This window comes from Microplitis demolitor, chromosome 1 (assembly GCF_026212275.2).
Source record: "Microplitis demolitor isolate Queensland-Clemson2020A chromosome 1, iyMicDemo2.1a, whole genome shotgun sequence".
NCBI lineage: Eukaryota > Metazoa > Arthropoda > Insecta > Hymenoptera > Braconidae > Microplitis > Microplitis demolitor.
This window is the reverse complement of record NC_068545.1, coordinates 15,095,902-15,118,115: the sequence shown is the minus strand read 5'-3', so window position 1 is coordinate 15,118,115 and position 22,214 is coordinate 15,095,902. Positions and strand designations below refer to the sequence as shown.

At 29.0% G+C, this 22,214-nt stretch overlaps 1 protein-coding gene and 1 long non-coding RNA gene across 2 annotated transcripts in view; one reads left to right on the top strand and one right to left on the bottom strand.

Annotated features, from left to right (window-relative positions):
* Positions 1-21,340, bottom strand: part of LOC103573710 (zwei Ig domain protein zig-8) — a 29,888-nt gene extending 8,548 nt beyond the window's left edge. The window contains exon 1 of the mRNA XM_053737434.1: positions 21,143-21,340. Coding sequence (XP_053593409.1) covers positions 21,143-21,188 — 46 coding nt within the window. The 5' untranslated portion in view covers positions 21,189-21,340. The remainder of the gene's footprint in view (positions 1-21,142) is intronic.
* Positions 3,077-3,916, top strand: LOC128667459 (uncharacterized). Its single transcript, XR_008403401.1, has 3 exons — positions 3,077-3,329; positions 3,537-3,714; positions 3,802-3,916. It is a non-coding gene; the product is annotated as an uncharacterized LOC128667459 (long non-coding RNA).
* Positions 21,341-22,214: the final 874 nt, after the last annotated feature.

Here is a 22,214-nt window from a genome sequence, read left to right as displayed (position 1 = left end):
TCCGTAATATTTTTAAAAAATTAACATTGAGACAATGTGGATTGTTTTCGTCGTCCTCAGCCTTGCGGTTTCTATTTTTCCCCGTCTTGTTGCCGTCTAAAACTACACAAGTCATAGTTCCGTGGTCACATGACTAATTTTCACGTTGACGCATGACCGTAAGAGTGAAGTGGGGACAGAGTTCAGAGGCGAGTCCCAGGCCCTCAATTATCGGTCAATCACTCCGATCCTGGATCACTTAGTACTTAGACGTACCTTTCTTATTAATTTGCGATACTTATTAATTATATTGAAATATTTCTATTACTACTCTGGCAATTCTACTTGCAATATTATTTCATTATTTTTTATAAATTGTTATAAATATTCTAAATCAAGTTTTAATAGAATTACTAATATTGTACGTTACCGGCGATTCACTCGCGATATTAAATATTATAATATTAAATAAGAAAATTTTATGTACAACAGCGTCATTCCACGTGAAAGAATATTGTATCCTGCATCTACGAGGATATTCTCTATATTGTTAAGTGCGGAGCATTTATTGTAAGTAACTGAACTTTATTATAATTGGCAATAAAACTTGCATCTTTCTAATTAAATCCTATCACTCTATCTTTCACTCACATTATTTATTTTCCTATTTTACTGGTAAGAATTATTAAATCGTCTATTAAGAATGTTATTAAGTAAGAACTAATAAATCTACACTGAGAAAAAAAAATACTTTTGTTAAGAACATTTACTTGATACAAGAACATATATTCTTGATAATTTTCAAGAATATATAATTTTGTCTCAAGAATTCGTAGAATCGAAGGAAATAATTTTTATTCAATTCAAGTAAAGCTATTCTTTTGTTTACTTATAATATAATATCAAATTCATATAATGACAAAAATAAATTTGATGCTCTTTTCTCAAAAAATTGATAATTAATAATAATAAAATAAATATTTTGAACGGATTTCTTGAACCAAGAAATTCTTGTTTCGAAAATAGTACTTTTTTTTCTCAGTGTATTCATTATAAGAAATCTATTGATAAATCATAAGCCGTGAGGTAAGTTGGTGAATTTTACGTACGTTGCCGAGTTTGAATAAGTGCGGGTCTTTGCTTTGCAAGAACCCCAACCCACTGCTCTGTCCAAGTAAATAAAAATTTGTTAGAGGCCAGCCTAAGCCAGGGTTCAACCCGCGAATTCTAAAAATCGCAAAGAGAAAAAGCGATTTGTCTCAACATAAAAGCAATTACTCTTATTTGGAGCCAATACATACACTAATTGCAGTGACTTGTTATTTTTATGATCATGTATTACATATAGTTGATAAAATATTGATGGTACACATTTAAAAGTACTATCACTTAGCCGCCCTGCTTAAAAAATCCGATAGATTCTCATAAAAAAATTTTTATGAGAATGAATCGGTAAAGTGTCCCATCGAAAAATGATAGTCCATATTAGAACCTATGAGAATATTCAAACTCGAGCATAATCCGATAGAAACTTACCAAATCCTTCAACTTATGTCTCATTCATTATTATATAAAATTTGTTGTACATATTCACATTTTTATCAGAATGATTAGGAATGCGTCGTACGTATACATTTCGTAAAAGAATCAATTGGAAATATAGACGTCTTGTTTCTTCTTGTTGTAAAAGAATGAATGGGAAAATAGTTTTATTTTTTCACGTGAATTCGTAAGTGGCATTCTTATGGGAATCTATGAGATAATAATTTGCAATGTGTCAATTTCTTATAAGATTCTATGGGTACAAGTTTATACCACTCTTACCGCTGTATAAGAATGAATGAGAAAATAGTTTTATTATTTTTACGTTAATTCGTAGGCGACATACTTATGGGTTTCTATGAGATAATAATAAAAAAAATGAGAGAAATATCGTATGTTTCTGTTTCCTAAGATAATTAAAAATAATTTAGAGTAATTTAAATTTTGAAATTATTTTCAGTTAAATTGAATAAGAAAAAAAAATCATTTATTTCTTTGTTTAAAAAAAATAATTTAATTACTAGTTGACAACTCATTTTAACCAACTGAGAGTTATACAGTAGACTCTGGTTATAAGTTACATCGGACGCTGTACTCACTCTCACGTCAATTTCATTTTTTCCTGTAAGTGAGAGTATACACAGAAATACCCGACTAGAAATTGTCCCAGTACTTATATTGGGGCCCACTTGGGATTTGATAGGGTAAGCCCAATAGGTCTATCCCATTCAGGGTCCGATTGGGAACCTTTTGGGATAGCCCAACGGAAAAATCGATAATTTTACAATAGTTCTTCCCAACTAGGGCCTAATTGGGAACTTATTGGGAAAGCCCAAATTAAATTAAACGATAAACACATCGGTTTTGTCTGAATGGGCCCTAATTGGGAACGCGTTGGGATAGCCCAATGTAATAATAAATAATTATTAAGATTATTCACATTATAATCTTTACTATTTTTTACCTTATTGGGATCTGTTTAGGGCTCATTTGGGATATCTTTTTAGATTCTAATTAAATAATTTCAAGTTTAAATATTAATAAGAAAAATTTTTGGACTAGAAAAATAACACCCTGTAAGTATTTTTTTCTTAAAATTTCAGACCTTAAAAAAGCAAATAATTTTGAAAAATTTGATTGCTTTGAATGAAACAAATATATTTTTGATCTAAGTACAGTTGATTGACTGAAAAAATTTTCTACTTTATTAAAAACTATCAAAATTTTCTTTGTTAAAGTTATTTCCTTATAATAAGTAAATATGTAAAAATTAAAAGAAATATAATTTCCAAAATAATTTTTAATTGAAAATTCAAAACACTTGCTTAAGTATTAATAAACTTTGCATTTTTTACATAATCTATTTTTCCCTTTTAATATTATTCTTTTCCATTTTCATTTGTATTACAAGTATCAGTTGTGCATTTTTGAATTTTCCGCGCTTTATCTATTTAAAATATCTTACCAGATGGCGCTGGGGAAAGTTTATTATTTTTAATCATAATAACTTAACCTAATAATAAAAACATATGTGATAAATAAATAATATATACGATCGAGTATTGAATGAAAATAAGTGAATTTCTCGTTTTCTTTTTATTTTGAAAAATTCAACATCATTCGATATTATCAAATTTTTCTAGTGTATATTTACGCTTAATTAAATTTTATTGTTTTGAAGTGTAATTTTTTTTGTGTACAGTTTTTAGTGTAATTGAAAATGTCAATTGGAGATCGAGCTTATATAAATCGTCAACTAGGACGTTTACGAACAATAAATATCAACAGTAAAATACCACAGCTTCATAGTAAGTGATTATTCACATAAGTTATAAACTAACAATAATAATAATAATAATAATAATAATAATAATAATAATAATAATAATAATAATAATAATAATAATAATAATTGAACTTAAAAATTAACTCAATTTAACTATAAATGCAATAAATAAATCTAAAAAATAGAATTAATTATATTAATAGATTAAAATTTTACAATTTATTTTCAGAAAAAAAGATTACGAAAAATGATAAGTCCGAAACACACTACAGTAAAAAATATGGGTGATGTTTTACGAGGATTTTGGAACCGTGATGTTGCTTTAAAATTCGTTCCAGCGAAATTATCATCCAAGGATGTGACAAAAAAAATTTTTAAACATACTAATTTTTACTCAAGCATTCAAGGTAAAAATTTTGATCACAAGTTGTATCTTGATTTAAAAAAAAAAAAATAAGTTCTTTCATTAATACTTTTTTTTCTAATAATTACAGAAATCTTTAGTAAAAAATTAGCTTCCAGTCCTGAAAATCCACTTGACGACAAAGCAATTTTGTCAGCGATGACAACAATAATTCAAGGTGCTCGAGATTGGGATGGCCATCGACTTCTTCGCTTAAAGAAATGAATTGTAATTGATTGGATTTGTTACATTTTTATAAGTTTACAAATAAAAAAATTTGCTTGGTAATTTACAGTTTATTTTTAATTTGTAAACCTATACTAGATTTTAAGCATTTTTTGAGCGGGATCAGACCGGGATTACTCGATCGGGAATTCATAGGGCTTACCCAATCGGGAACCTATAGGGACTGCCCAATCGGGAACCAATAGGGATTGCCCCACTGGGCCCCAAATACGTTTCTGCGTTACGTCCCAATTTGGGATCCCCATTGGGAAACCAAGTTGGGTCCCAAATGGGAGTACATGAAAATTTCTAGTCGGGTATAACTTATAACCAGAGTCTAACTGTACAATATTTTTCAACTTCTGTAAAGAAGAAATCTTTAATTATTTTCCAACATGTGATGGGACTCGAACTGATGACCCTTCGATTGAAGCTCTGAAAACAGTTCAAGTCAAGTGCTTTAGCCCGCTCGGCCACCACATGCATTTGGAAATCGAAATTTATTCTTTTACTTAAAGCTATCCAGTACTATATATGGCCAAGACTAAGCTTAAAAAAAATTATTGTTATTTATTATTGAAATTTTAATAATATGATGTTTTCTTTATTTTTTGTAATAGTTTTAAATTCATTGAATGCATTTTTTTAAAGAAAGTTACTCAATTGTTTCTTTTCTTTGTTCATAATCTTGAAAAATGTCAGTTTTAAACTTTATTAAATTGATTAAATTACAAGAAAAAACAGATAAAATTCGACTCAAATATTCCTAAAATGTTTTCCGATAAAAAAAACACACGGTTGTTTTTACTATTTTTTTTAGTATTTAAAAAAAATATAGCGTAAAAATTCATTTTTTTACAACAAATTGTTTGTTTAGTAAACAAATGAAAAATTATTTTCTTATAAAACAAGAGAACATGATAAATTATAATTAAAAAAAAAAATAGTTCATTAATATTAATACTAAGCAACAAAAAAAATTGTTAATTAGCAAATGCGCTTTTTAGCAATAAAAAAATTTTTTTACGGGACAATTTTTTTCTTAAAAATCATTATTCTCATCAAGCATCTTATTCCCAAAAAGAAATTTTTAAAAATCTTATTAACAATGCATTTGTTTATAATAATTATTTGAACGATGTAAGTAAAATTTTTTTAAAATTATTGTTAAGTAGCTTTTAGCAATAAAAAAACAAAATAATCAAAAAAATTTTTTTTTTACTAAATTGTTAATAACTTACAATTTTTGCTAGGCCCAAATTTCCACTTTAATTTTTTTTTATAGATGCCATTTCGAATCAAATCAGACCTTAATCATAATTTTCGGTGGTCTTGGACAGATTTTCGTCAAAAAGGCACTTGTTGACTAAACTAATATGTTTATATGCGTAAATACCGTAACTTACATGAGACAACAAGTCATTGAACATACAAACGGGAATACGATGAATTTTATTATTTTCTCATCCCTCGCGGTTTTGGAAATACCGAAATAATACCGGAATTGTACGGTATAAATATCGCATAAATATGGTATTACTCGAGTTATTTTGGCTAGTTTTTTTGCCGTATTATTACCAAAAATTTATGAAATAAATTCAGAATATTTACGGCAATAAATCAGAAAAAATACGGTATTTTCACAGCATTAAAACCATAATTATACAGCATATTTATAGTGTATTTTTGGCATTTTTGCAGCATCTAACCGTTCTACCCAGAAAAAAATTTATACATAATTGTATAAAATTTTATGTAGTTATATCTTATTTTATATAATTATATAACCTTATAAAGTTATATGCAATAACTGTCACAAAAAAAAAAAAAAAAACTCCCGTCTATTCGTGGACTCGATCCCGAGACCTAATTATTCAAAGTCTGATCTGGTAGCCATTGTGCCAAATAACTTACTTGAAAGATGTTAGTAATTGTATTTAGATGAATACAAACGAACTTTAGAAAATTGAAAACATCAATTTTCACAGATAGTTATTTTCACTTACATTTTTTTGTTTAAGTAAGAATTGTGTGAACCAATAAAATAAAATAAAAAATATTACATTTTGCACATTTTCGATGATGTTAAATGCAGAAGCGAACAAAAAATAAAACCATATTTTTTACAATTTTCTATTTCATCAGCGTAAATCTGGCAAAATTGCAGGATACTGACAGTATTATTATCACAAAAACAACGATTTCATTATTATAACATTATCGTATGATAGTTTTTATACAGCATTTTATTGGTAAATGTTCGGTATTTTTACAGTTTTTTTACAGCATTTTTTTGGTAAAAGTTCGGTATTGTTATAGTTTTTTTGCAGCACTGTAGTAACTTTACAGCATAAGTACAGAAAGTATATGGCATAACTACAGGAAAAAAACTGGCCAATATAACCATATTAATACCAAATTATTACGGTAAATTTACGGCATTCTCAAAACCGCGAGGGATAAAATTCAATTATTAATGACAGGATCATTTTCTCATGCGTTCTTATTAAAACAGAAATTTTGTAAATTTTATTATTTTCTTTTAGAATCAAACTGTGACTGATAAAAATATTTTCGGATACGTTCTCATACAAACGGGAAGTTTATAAATTTTATTATATTTTTATTGGATCTAATTATTAGTGACAGAATCATTTCCTCATACATTCTCATTAAAACAAAACTTTTGCTAATTTTATTATTTTCTCATAGATTCCAGTTGTAAGTGACAAGATCATTTCCTTATACATTCTCATCCAAATAGAAATTTTGTCAATTTTATTATTTTTTCATAGAATCCCATCATTACTGACGGAATGATTTCCTCATACGTTCTCATTGAAACAAAAATTTTGCTAATTTTATTATTTTCTCATAGATTCCATTTGTTAGTGACTAAATCATTTCCTCATACATTCTCAACTGAATAGAAATTTTGTAAATTTTATTATTTTCTTATAGATCCCTATAAATCCCGTGAATATCTTATCCCATCCAACCTTATAAAAACTCTTTTTTTATAAACATTTGTATTTTTCGATAGATTCTTATAAAGAATCCCTTATCAGAATCTATGAGAAAATAATTTTTTTAAATACCTCCTATACAATCTCATAAAATTCAGTAAGTTCTATGAGAAGAGGACTCCCGCTTCCCATAGAACTCATTGATTCTTATAAAATTCCTATGAGAATTTATAAGAAGCTATCGGATCTTATGAGATTTTTTAAGCAGGGCGCTGTTCACAAGTTAAATAATTCAAATTTTTTTGAGTTGTAAAAACCAAACATCTATTTTTGTTGCCGCCACTGTCGTGCAATAAAAATAATTCGCCTCCGTCAGTATATTTATACTCATCATTCAGAACAAAACCTCCACGACTTTGGGGATTAATAATGGGAACAATGGTCTTTTTTCTATCGCGGGGTTCTTCAGAATCAGTATGATTTATAGCCTTACAATTTTGCGTAGTGCATAACCATGTAATTGAATTTTTATTTAATTTCTTTCTACTGTAAACCACACCATAATAAAATAACAATAATTTTCCATTCTGTGAATTAATAAATTTTAACATCATTTTTCTCAATGAAATATACCAATGACTCCATAATTAAAAATTCTGATAATAAACAATAATAATCAATTTTGATCAATAGTATTTATCATATCGCATCATACAACCGATCACCGCTAGCTACAAATGGACACTTCCGAAAATCTTAAGCCCTTATAGAAATAAACTATTTCAAAGGATAGTTGTAAATGAAACAATAGATATCACTTTAATACAATTCTTTAAATTTCAAATTCTAACAATAATATATTTACATTGAAACTTATTTATCAACATGATTTTTAATAGAAATTTTTAACTATTGTGATATTTTGTCGGGGGATATTTTTTCGGGGATATTTTGTCCGGGGATATTAACGCGTGTCACCTTATTACGGTATACCCATGGTATAAATGCGGTATGGTTGTGAAATTTTACTACCGTATGAATGCCGTAAATATATTGTGTTGATAAAAAATTTATATTAAGACTATACCGTATTTATACTGTGCTTATACCGTATTTACTTTCTCGTTATACCGTATTTGTACGATGATTATACTCAATTTATATAGTTTTTATGCTGTATTAAACGTTTATTATACCGTATTTATGCGGTTGCTATACCTCATTTACACAGGTAGTTATACGGTATTCATATAATGTTTGCACCGTATTTATGCGGTGTTCATGCTGTATACATATGGAGATTATGCCATCACACTTTCACAAACTGAAAAATATTTTTAATATTTTTCAGTTTTATTCACAAGCAATTATCAGATTCCATAACAGATACAATATGTCTTACTATTACTTGCATTGTTGAATGATTTATCTTTTTACTATGTTCTGTTTTTAATTATTCAATAAAAAAATACAGTTTATTTTCACTATAAGAAAAAAACACTTTCAAAAAAATTTCTTTCATATTAAAAAGTATAAACTCTTGAAAATTTTTCAATTTAAACATAAAAATATGTTGACTTAAGGAAAAAAATTTTAATTCAAGATGAAAATTTCAATATAATTATTTACATCGTGCAAGAAAATTTTGGTTTTTCGAATCCTTGAAACAAAATTTCTTGAATCAGAATTTTTTCTTTTATTCGAGTTAACTGTTTTTTCTATGAGGTAATAATTCGCAAGAACATCAGATAATTTTGAAATACATTTTGGATCAATATTAATAACTAGAATTATTTTATGATATAAAAATTATAAAACTTCTTCAACTTAATCATGGTTAAATATGCAGTGTTCATGTAGTATGGGTATTTTATCATAAAAGTTTTTTTTTAGCTGATAAGGTTTTTTATTTGTACTTTATGAAAACCGGCCCGCGTATTTTAAATTTTAGTTTCTCAACACAGAAAATATAGTTAGCTTGAACCAAGAAAAATATTCTTGATACAAAAAATGCTCGTGACTTTGAGTGTGGGTGCACGTGTGCGCTCGCGTGTCAGCGTGCGTGTGTGTGCTCGTAGCTTGAGTGTGTGCGCTAGTGTGTGTGCTCGTGTTCTTGAGTGCGTATGTGCGTGTGTGCGCTCGTGAGCCTGAGTGTGTGTGTGCGCTTGCGTGCTTGAGTGTGTGTGTGGAGATATTCTATGAGTTTTGTAAGTTTTGAAAACTTAATGCTCCAAGCGGGCGTAGTTTACCCCACTTTTACACCAGTGTTACTCCACTTTTATACCAGTTACTCCGAATTTACATTGGTTTAATACCGGTATTTTAACACCGCTGAATTACTTCTCCAACACCGGTTTAATTTTATGTTTACACGGCGGGGAGTTAAAATGAGTCCATTTTTAAGACCGCTCGTTTTACAGTGTATGCTCCAACCAAGAAAAAAGAGTTGTTCGAGCCGAGAAAAAAATTTCTTGGGAGAAAAGATATATATAGAGGAGAGGAAAGTCACTGGTGCTTAGCAGTAGCAGCGATAATAGTTCGGAGCTTATCACGAAATCGCGCCAAACCGCTTGTAGTGTCCCTGGCAAGAAATTAATTTCAGAACTGTTAAATTCTAAACTTGAGACTATTCTGGCCCGTGGTACCCTCCTCCATCATTTGATAGAGTGATAAGTATCTTTTTCAATAGTAATATAGTATATTACATAATGACAAAAATATTTATTATCAATGTTTCCATGAATAATTCACAGTAGACGCTCAATAAAGTTTACACTCTCGGGGGTAGTGTAACTTTTCAAAGCGGATCTTAAGAGGCATGGCAAACGATTTTGTAGCCAATAGCCAGCGATAATATGCATTCACTAACACACCTAATCAAAACTTGTATATGTGCTTATTCCCGCGAAATTTGAAAATGCATGCAAAATTAACAAAGAAGGAAACACTGAATTATAATCTACTAGCTATGATACTCGGCTTCGCTCGGGAGTTGATATGAGATTACGTGGTAGATGAATTAAAAAAACATACTATGACGTAAAAAGTAAAAAATATATTAGGTGTACAAAAAAGTTCTACCCGTTTTTCAAAGATGGAGTTATCTAACAGCTATTTATAGGTTAGCTATGAATACGTATATGTACATGCACAGCTGTTTGTACTCTTTAAATTCATCAAACTTTTAATATATTAATCTTCGATATATATATTTTTTTATTAAGTTAAAAATGGAAGTAAGTAATGAGCATATCCGCCATTGTCTTTTATATGAATTTCATCAAGGAAAAAGTGCTGCTGAAGCTCAAAGAATAATCTGTGCAACTTATAATGACAGTGTTATTGATGACAGTACTTGTCGAAGATGGTTTCGGAAATTCACAAACGGAGATTTTAATTTAAATGATAAACCACGCTCTGGAAGACCTTCAACAATCAGTGACGAGAAATTGGAAGAATTACTGAATCAAGATTCTGCACAAACACAACAAGAACTTGCGAAAAAGTTAAACGTTACTCAACAAGCTATTTCTGAAAGATTACATGCTTTAGGTAAGATTCAAAAAGAAGGAAAATGGGTACCTCATGAATTAACTCCAGAACAACGAGAGAGACGAGTTGACACCTGCCTGTCGTTGCTTTCACGACATAAAAAAAAAAAGTTTTTTGTGGAAACTTGTAACAGGGGACGAAAAGTGGGTTTACTATGAGAATCCTAAACGTCGAAAACATTGGGTAGACCCAGGACAACCAACGACATCAACACCAAAACGTAATGTTTTTGGGAAAAAAATATTGCTTTGTATTTGGTGGGATGAGTGGGGCGTGCTATATTATGAGTTACTCAAACCAGGAGAAACCGTTACTGGAGAACGCTACAGTTGTCAATTAAAAAAATTAGCAGATGAAATCAACAGTAAAAGACGATTTGCGGGACAAAAACCTCGACCAGTGATACTGCAGCATGATAACGCCAGGCCTCATAGAAGTTCAATCGTCCACCACACTATAAATGATTTACAGTGGGAAGTTTTACCGCACCCGGCGTATTCACCAGACCTTGCAACGTGTGATTTTCACCTATTCCGTTCATTGCAAAATTACTTGGCTGACAAACACTTACAAAATGAAAACGAAATGCAAAAAACAATAGATGATTTCATTTCGACAAAAGATCAAGCCTTTTATCGCCGTGGGATCCATCAGTTGCCTGAGCGTTGGCAAAGGGTAGTAGATGCTGATGGTGGTTATTTTGATTAAAATTTGTATTTTATTTAAAATTTTTAAATATATTTTTTTTTGACAAAAAACGGGTAGAACTTTTTTGTACACCTAATATTTTGAAAACATTTTCTATATTTACATGTATTTACATTTTCTCATTATTTACATTACTTGTTTATAAACAACATTTTTCATTTTATTGTCCAGGGTATATATATATACATAAATTTTTCGAACTTCCTACTCTTGAGTAAGCTACATATAGCTGACCGTGAGAGAAGCAGGATTCTTTGAGGTTGATGCCACAATATTTTTAAGTTTGCCCTTGCAAACTTCTTTCTTTTTCGTTTCGAAATCGCTTGTTTCGCTATTCAAATCAAACTAACTCTGGCGGGTGACACCGGGCTCTTATATATTCAGAAAGCTAGGTTCTAGGATATTCGAGAAAGTTGGCGCTAGAATATTCGAGAAAGTTTGGGAATACATTCTTTTTCACACCTTCTAAATAGAATGTTCTCGACATTATCGTCCGCCGTAACAATAGGAGCTGCAGCTGTAGCATATGCAGTAAAGGCGCGAAATTTTAAAATGTTTTCAAAAGTAATTTGAATAACTAAAATGATGTCGCTTTAACTCCATCATATAAGTTAGCTACTGCTGTATAAATACACAAAATTTAATAACTTTATTATAGTAACAAATGTAATTTAAGACTTTATTGAAATTGGAATTTTAAATTTCGCGCCCCAAATAATCGTTCTTTTGAGTCCATATTGTGTACAATGAATGGAATTCAACTATTCGACAACAGATGGCGCCACTTTGGACAATGAATGAAGTTAAACTACTCGACAACAGATGGCGCCACTAGACTTACTTTCCAAGTTGAAGGGTTGGAAAAGCTCTTATATCTTTAAAGACACACCTTTAAAGATATAAGAGCTTTTAAACTTTAAAAAAAAAATATTTTAATCAAAAGTCTATAGAGTCTTTTCTATATGTTTAAAAATATACGAGTGACATAATACATTGTAAATCAGTATATTTATACATAGATCTGTATAATTATGTAGAGCCATTTATCATTAATAATTATATATAATTTTTTTTACCCTTTACTGGATAAATTCCGTATGAACACCATATTAAATCAGTAGAATTGTCGTGTGAACTCCGTAGAAATGCCATATTAATAAAGTAGAAGTACCGTATTATCACGATAGAAATTACGTAAGCATCTGGTGAGTTCCTTTAGCCCCCCTTCATAGTTATTCTAATTCTTTCAATGATTTAATTTTTTTTCTCATCTCCGGACGAAAAGCGTCAACTTTCGTCTCGCTGTGCAAAACGAAGTTGCCGCTTTTCGCCTCCGTCGAGGAGAAAAATAGTATATACTCCTTGGGAAGTAAAGTAAGAAATGTCTCAGATCACATGTAATTGTTGGCTGAGGCGAAGCCGAGTAATATACTATTAATAATATAAATCATATAAGCAATCTATGTTCCTGGAAAAAATGTCTGGGTTCGATTTCCCCACTGAGCAGTCAACTACTTTTTTTTAAATTTGTTTTTATACAACTCACTGAGAAAATTCTTTCCTATCTCAAGAAAAAAATAGTTGGATCTGATTATATATAATTCTATTTGAATGGTTAGATAAAACTAAATCCAAATATTGACCGAATCTAGATATATATAACTATACATAATTTTTCATGATCATATATGATCAGATCCAATTATTTTTTCTCGTATAAATTATAGTAATAAAGTTAATAAAATCAAAAAATTAATTTATATCATCACAGTTATGTGTCATAATGATCAATAATTGAAATTTTTCGGAACTATTTACTTCTTTTGTCAATAAAAATTGGAAATGATAATAATTACATTTTCATGTATAGACATGTATGATTATATATGATCATGATCAGATATGGTTATACTTAATATGACACAATTATATAATACTACGTATAACTCAATACAGTCATAGAAATCATACCCTGTTTAGAAAATCTTATAGAATCCAATAGTTTCTCATAAATTCCTATAGAGATTTTATAAGAATGCACGGAAAGATTAGAACCCGAGTGGTTACTGTTCTGCACTCGACTCAGTACGGTTCTAGAAAAAAATGAAAGAAAATTGAGTTAGCACCCGACTGAGTGATGTGTGCACACGACTCAGTCAGGTTCTGCACAGTATCCAGTGTGGTGCTGCACCACAATCGGAGCACAGTAACCAGTCTGGTGCCGCACATGAATGGCTCGGGTGCGCACATGAATGGTTCGTGTGCGCACACGAATGAGTAGTGTTCTGCATACATAAATAAAAAATCAACTTGTCTTTAATAAGCTTGCACCGTATTTTTGTTACCTTAAATGAAAATACCTCGGAATACTTTAATCTAATTTGTTGTTCTTCATATAATGCAAATATTACAGATATAAGGGCTTTAATGTGAGAAGCCCGTAATACGACATATTTTTTTTTTTTTTAAATTAAATGAGCGTTGTGAAGCGTGTACTTTTTTGGATCAAGGTTAGAAATAGATTGACGTATGAAGTAAAGAAAGGAGAATAATCAAATGTAATTGTGTTTTTATTAAAAAATAGTTTAATTTTTTTATTAACAAGCAAACAATAAATCATATTATTTTTCTTTTTAAATGTCAAATTCACACCCAGCGTTTCGGAATAAATGATTCATCAACTTCAACAACTTCACTCATAGTATCTAAAACGCATAAAAAAAAAAAAAAAAAAAGGGAAATAAAGAAGAAAGTAATTAAAAAATGTAAAATAATTTGCAGCCAATTTAATTATCACAAAAAAAAATTGGTATTGGAATTATAGTGTTCCTAAGATTAATAACATAAATTAAAAGTAAATGAAACAAAATAATCAAAGATTGTTTAAACTATTTAAAAGATTATAAATTAAAATATGTTCGATTCTATTTTTTGGGATTATATTAAGTGAAATGATTTTGTGCTCGAAAATCTTCGGCTGAGAATTCTCAAGACATTACTTATTCGTGTGCTGCACCCGAGCCATTCATGTGCGGCACCAGACTGGTTACTGTGCTCCGATTGTGGTGCAGCGCCACACTGGTTACTGTGCAGAACCTGACTGAGTCGTGTGCGCACATCACTCAGTCGGGTGCTAACTCAATTTCTTTTCATTTTTTTCTAGAACCGTACTGAGTCGGGTGCAGAACAGTAACCACTCGGGTTCTAATCTTTCCGTGTGAATGAGTTCTATGAGGAGTGCTATAGTTAATTATAGGGACCCGGGAAAAAAAATTTATATATAATTATATAAAATTTTATATAAATGCTTAGATAAAATTAGATATGAGTTTTGGTTTGATCTAATTTTATATAGTAATATATAATTATATATAATGTTATAAAGTAATATAGACAATAATTGTCATGAAAAAAAAAAAAAAATTCCCGGCGACTCATGAACTCGGACCCGGATCCTTCTGGATCGAAGTTTAAGCTCTTATCTATAATGCTGTATTACACAGTTGTCAAGAGAAATTAATTGTATTTATTTGAATTCAAATGAAGTTAAGAAAATTAAAGACATAAATAAATGATTGATTCTGTTATTATAGCATTATTATAGTAAATTATATTATTGTTCATACAGGAAAGAGACCATTAGTGGTATACCCACTAATAGCGGAGCGATAGACTTCTTTTGGTAAATTAAATAAATCAGAAGTTAAAATTTTTTAAACTTAACTAAAATTTTTTTAATTTTATATCTCAGTTTTTTATGACTTTATTCATTGTTGAAACTTCGAAACTTTTTGCTGTCATCCTGCTTTTGGCGTTGTTAATGTGTTTCCAAGAAATTTGAAAAAATTTGTATACTTAATAGCATTTATAAATGCGATAAATAGAAAAATTTTATAGACTTTATAAAATTTTATAAGTCATTGTAAAATCAGTTATTCCGAATAATCTTACATTATTTGATCATATCTAAATTATTTCAAAAAATGCTATGATTCCACCCACACAGTTATAATATTCACTCAGAAATTCTCATTAGATAGAATTTCTTAAATTTCAATTATATCAAATTTTATATAACTATATAAAATTATGTAAAAAATTTTCGACCGAATGTACAAATAAGATAATGCATAAAATAATATAATTATATATAGTTATATAAGACTATATATGAATTTATATAATTTTATATATTTGTATATGATTATATATTTTTATATATAATTAAACATAAAAAATTTCTAAAAATTAGATATAATCATATATAATTGTATAAAATTATATAGAATTTTATATAATAATATATGATTATATTTAATTGTATATAAAATTTTTTTCCAGGAGCCTTATACTTACAGCTATTAGAATCTATCGGATTTGTTGAGCAGGGTGCAGGTACTTTAGATATAATTATGTATCTTTTTATATAATCATATCCGATCGTGTATAGTTATATATAATCATTTTGTTTTCACTTTTTGTCATATCTGGTTATATATAATTAGATATGATTGTATATGTGGCATTCCACGCCAAATCGACTACTTTTAACCCCGACCCCTTTCGATTTGGCTGAAATTTTTTTTTCCTTTTCTACCCTATAGCTTCTTTAAAAATTGACGAATTGGGACTTTTTTTAAAATTTTTGTCTTTGAATGTACTTTTTAAAAAAAATACAAAAAAATTTTAAGATGATAAACTCTATGAAATTTTCGGCTTTTATGAGAAAAACCGTTATTTTGATAAGGTTCGTCATTTTTTATTTTGTTTTTATTTTCTCAAAAAAAAAACTACAATTAATTCTGCAATTTTCCCCGCCAATCCCAGAGTGGCCGGATTTTTCCTTTTATTTTTTTTTTATCAATTGGAAAAAAAATTTTTTGCCTAGTCTGGCTTATTTTACAAAAGATCACTCTGGAAATTTTTGAGGATTTATAGACAACTTCGGAATTTGAAAAATTAAGACGAAAAAATTAATTGAAAGTGGTAATCCTCGAAAAAATTTGGATTTTTTTCAAAAAAGTTGAAAAAAAATTGAAGATTTCTAAAAATAATCTTATTCTAATTTTTTTTTTTAAAACTACACCTGAAAACAATGAAATTAAAAAAAAAAATTGCCATTTAGTTTATTTTTGACCAAGTCACAGGCTTTTGAAATAGCGATGTGCGTTAGATTTCGAAAACTTTTTGAAAAAAATAAAAAATATTGGCGTTTAAATTCAAACTTTTCTGTATCGAACCTTGAAATCATTCGGTTGTATACAAATTCATTCATCATCATTAACTTTCCCAAGATTTCCATAGTCATTGTTCCCAATGAGAAATTTTCACGATTTCCGACAAAAGCCCTAGAAACTTGAAATTTTAAATGAATATTACCTGACATTCAATGGCGTACATTTTTTTAGAATAACAACTCATTAGGGGGTCCGTGAGAGCGTAAAAAATTAAAAATTTAATGTTTTATAGCCAACAGATCTACAGAATTGGAATTACTAATAAACATTATACCTATATGATACGAGGAAGTTAATGAGGTAAATTTTCTTTAAAAATTCGACTTTCATAGGGATTTGCAGGAGTATCCAAAATTAAAATTTGGACGTTTTTTGAACAAAAGACCTAGAATTCGAAATTTTAAGTAAACATATTACCTACGATACGAAAAAAAAGGTGAATTGTTTTGAAAAGTCGACTCTTATGGGGGCTTATGAGATTTTAAAACTGGATATTTTTACATTTCTTCAACCATAAGACATACTGTCTAATAATTTAACATGAATATTAGCTTCGATGCGAGAAAATCAATAAGTCAAATGTGTTTTATAAAATCAACTATTACAGAGTTTTTGGGACCGTAAAACATCGAAATTTTCACGTTTTTCGATTAAGAGATCTACTAACTTAAAATTTAAATTAAATATTAGCTATACTACAAAAAAACCAATGGTCAAAACATTTTTTAGGAAATCAACTCTTACTACGGAAGTTCGTGGGGATCGTTCCCGCATGGAAAAGCTATACATTGTTAAAAGTATATAAAAAATATATGGTGAATATGTGATAAATATATAGCAGCAAAAATATCTATATTGAAAAATATATGTTTTTGACTTATATTGGATTATATATTTATAATAATAAATTTACCCATATATAATGTTGTGTATTTTTCTATATCTATTATCTCATATAATGCTCAATATATTCTTGCCATGTATGGATAGTATATATATAATTTATAAGTATAATATAATAAACTTGATATATACTTCCATATATTTTGACCCATATAATTAGTGTTACATGGTCTCTATATAATTGATTATATAAGAAAGAATTTATATGTTTAAATATATGGTTCGCAGTATATTGGAATTAAATTTTTCCAATATATTAAAACTTATATTTTTCACAATATATTGAAAATTTTATTTTTTCAATATACTTTTTCAATTTCTACACAATTTCACAAAAAAAAGTCAAGTTGATTATTTTTTTTTCTTTTCATTGATCCTGCATTTACTGAATAACTAACGCAATAACCTAAGAAAAGTAAAAAAAAGTGCCATATATTTTACAATATACTGAAAATCCTATATTTTGCAATATACTGGAAAACATATAACAAATACAAAAAATACTATATATTTATTAATATACTACTTTCAATATAATATATCAATATAAAAAAAAATTTATTTAAATATATATGTAAAACATACATAAAAAAGTCATATACTGATAAATATATTGGTAATATATTCTAGCAATATATGTTTATTCAATATGTTATCATATATTAATACGGCAAAAATATTAATATTATTTCATATATGTTGTACAATATATCACATTATAATATTCATAAATTTTATCATATATGTTTTCACATATAAAGCTTTTTCATGCGGACTGACATAGAAATTTTTACTTTTTTTAACCAAAAGACCTCTAGACTTGAAAATTTAAACAAACAATAGCTGCGATACGGAAAAATGAATGGCATTAATTTTTTTTTCAATTGACTTTTAAAGGGGTTCATGAGGGTATCAGAAATGAAAATTTTCACGTTTCTTATCTAAGAGACCTACAGGTTTAAAAGTTAAAACAGATATTATCTACACTGTAACAAAATCAATGGCCAAATTTTGATTGTAATAGATGCTTTTATAGCATGAGCAGTGGTGATAACAATTAACTTTTACCCTACATTATTACCGATTAAAATTTTTTTTCTATAAATAGGGGAAAAAGAGTAAAAATATTGACGAACATATTTGCAAAGTTAATGCACTTCGATATGACTAATTAAAATAAAATATAGTTTTTTAACGTTATTACAAAATGCCCACTTAGGCAAGCGAGTAACAGCTAGTATATATTTACAAATATATATAGATTTCAAGAAACTTTGTGGCATTAACTATGAAACTATCAATACGACTGCGAGATTTTATTGCGTTGACAATCGAGAAACACTTAATTTTTCAATAAGAAATAACGATGAATTTTTAAATTAGTTTAAGTAAAAATATGTTACTATTTCTATTTTAACTATTACACAAAATGAAAAAAAATTTTAAAAACAAACTTAAATACGATCAAGGTGAAAAAAATATCAAATTAAGTATGACTACACTATAAAAAATTTTGAGTCCGCAATGTTCTGTAAATGATTTAGCATTAAAATTTTCAATACTGCTGGTGTAAAAAATACATGACGGACGGTGTTAAATTTCGGACTGTTGGAATTAAAACGTTCACACCACCGATACCCTGGTAGGAAGGGACCACTGGACAAGGCTCGGACCAGGCATTGGCCAGTCGTCATGCCAGAGTTCCGACCCTTGGCGCGACCCTTGGCTAAACATCGGGCCGAGGATTAGCCCAGGCCTAGGATGATAGCTATGTCGCCAAGCCTTGGCAAACAAAAAAACCAGGCTTGGGACAAGCCTTAGGAAACGAAAAATCGAGCCTTGGCCAAGGCTTGGGAAACAAAAAATCAAGCCTCGGCCAATGCTGGATCTAAAATATTATTATTTAAATGAATAAATATAATTAAAAAAAAGTTTGATCACATTTTTATCGGCATTACATCGGAGTGTAATTAACTAATTTCTGAATTAATGGGAAATTACAAATAAAACTATTTGGGCGCTACCGAGGTTTGAACTGAGATCCTTCTGTTTACTAGGCCGGGACGGTATCCACTGTGCTAAATCTGATGTCCAGATAATCATGATTTTTTTGCTTGTTAAATTATTTAAATACAATTTAATTCAATAATATTAGATCGTAAAGATGAGGTGACATGTAGTTTTCTTTAATGAACTTAAAATTGTCTGTTGAGTAATGGAATATATTTATCAATTTGTAATTCCATGATTTGATATAAATAAATAAATTAAGAGTAAGATCAAGTAGCACTATTAAGAAAGGGGGGGGGGGGCAAAAGGGGGTAGAGTAGGCAAAACGGAGTACTCCCAAAGTATTAAAAAAAAAAAAATTTGTTTTTTTCGTCTAATTGCTATAAATCCGATATATTTGCGCATTTTTAGCCCTACACATGACACCTGGGGCAAAATGGACCATCCAAAAATTCTGAAAAAATGATTCATATTTTTATCATCAAATTAAAAAAAATTTAATATATTTATCCATTTTTCGGCTGATTCTCTATACCTGGGGCAAATTCAGCCACTAAAAATATTCGAGAATAATATTTTATTTATTAATTGATAAAATTTTTGAAATAATGCTAAATAATCTGTAATCTAAAAAATAAAAAAATACGTTTTTTGGGTTCGAAATAATGGCAAATAAAAAATTTAAAATTGTTTTTTTTTTTTTTTATTGAATAACAATTAGTAATTAAGCTAATCGAAGGGAAACGATTTATTAAGCCAATGATGTGAAATGTTATTTATCTTCATGTATATTACATATAAAAAATTTGAATTTAATGAAATTCGATCAACTTTCAGAAATTTTTTTTTCCAACTTTTTTAAAGGATACCCCATTTTGCCCGCCAAAAATAAAAATTTCATGTTTACCAAAGTTTTGTACACAGCAGTAACTAATCAAATGGAAATTATTGATATTAATCGTATACTCGGTAGACCGTTATGCCCTGGTCTTCTTTATATACATATATATATATATATATATATATATATATATATATATATATATAAAGTTGATAATTTGAATATTAAATAAAAATTTAACCCAGGTTGAGGCATTGGCCAATGGTCAGTTGCCAAGGCTCGGCTTGACAAAAATTAAACTATCGGGCGCAGCCTCGGCCGATCCTTCGGCCAATGGTCAGCGGCCAAGGCTCGATTTAACAAAAATTAAATTATCGGGCCAATGGTCACTACCCAAGGCTCGGCTTAATTTAATGAAAACAATGCACCAAGCCTCGGCCTAGACTTGGGCCAATAGTTAGCTGCCAAGGCTTGGCTAAACGTAATCAAACCATCGGGCCAAGCCCTGGCCGTGGCTTAGGCTAATGGTCAGCTGCCGAAGCTTGGCAAGGGACAACAGAGCCAAGGCTCGGCCTATAGTCATCCTTGGCGATTCCTACCTGGGTAGTGTGAATGTATAAGTTATTTATTTAAAACTCTTGATAACTTCGACACCCAGGATTTAATTTTTATTTTTAAATAATCTACTTCAATGATAATAATAATGATATACTAGTGTATCGTGTTAAAAGTACACCGCTTAATATTTAACGCCAAGAAAATTTCACACCTTCAATTCACACCGAGCAGACCGTGTAAAGTCTTCGAGAATTATTTTTACACCCAAAATTTTTCAGACTATATAATACAACAAAATATTAAATGAAATGGTCTATTGCTTGTACTATTGCAATTTTCGTTCACAAAAATCCGAAATGTTAATACTAATTCTTTATAAATTCTAATAACTCAATCTGAGATGTATAAATATTGATGAGTGCTGTTACCTACCAACATAAATCATAAAGTAGACGAACATTGGAAGAGAGGCAGACATCGCTTGAAATTCGCGAGATTTATCACATGCTTACATATTATCTTGATAACATTTTTATTTATTATTTTCAACGCAAAGTTAAAATGAAGAATATAGTTTTCGATTCACTATTCCATTACTATTATAGTTGTATGCTCAACTTGTTCTTTAAACATAAGTTTTATATATATTGAATAAATTAAATTTTTTCTTAATTTTATCAAATTTATGAGTATTAAAATATCCAGTAGCTGATATTATTTGCACTCACAATTTTATTTTGCATATTTTATTAGACAAATAGTCTTTCTTACATTTAACAGTTCTTTAATTAGAACCATTGAAACAAAAAAATACATTAAGTATTTAAGAATAACTGTTCAGTATTTTACACGCGCAATAGAAGCGTTTTTATGATCATTTCCTAGAAAATAGTAATAAATAGCTTATAAAAACACAAAAGAACATCAATGTATAATTATGATAATAAGAAGTATTAAGTCTTAAAATTTCTGTTCACAATATTTTAGTCCACTTCCGAAATCAGAACCATTAGTTCTACTACAAAAAAATAACTAAAAAAAAAAGAATAAGATTTTATCAAATGAAAGTAATTTTTGTTTTTATAGAACTATGTAATTTGTTAGCACTTTTCAATTCAGTCAGAACAAGATTGCAATCATAATCAGAAGATTAGAATGTTCTTTTATTGAACAAGTTATACATACTTCAGTTAACACTTGAACGGAATCATTCACTTGCGAGTTATTGCAACTATTTAAATTTTAATATTGACTGAGTCATAAGAATCACATAAAACCATAGGAGAAAAACTTGCAATTCATTTTTTGACGAAATTGCAGAATGACGTGAATTCGATTGACGAAGAATGCTAGCAAAAGCTCAAGGGATAGGACGTGCTTTCTCTAAGCTCAATACTCCCGTTTCGAGGACAGTGAGGCAACTATATTGCGCGAGCGCTACTCAGGGCTGAGCGCGCAGATTCCCCCATGCAGATGATATTGTTTTATACACAAATGTATCATA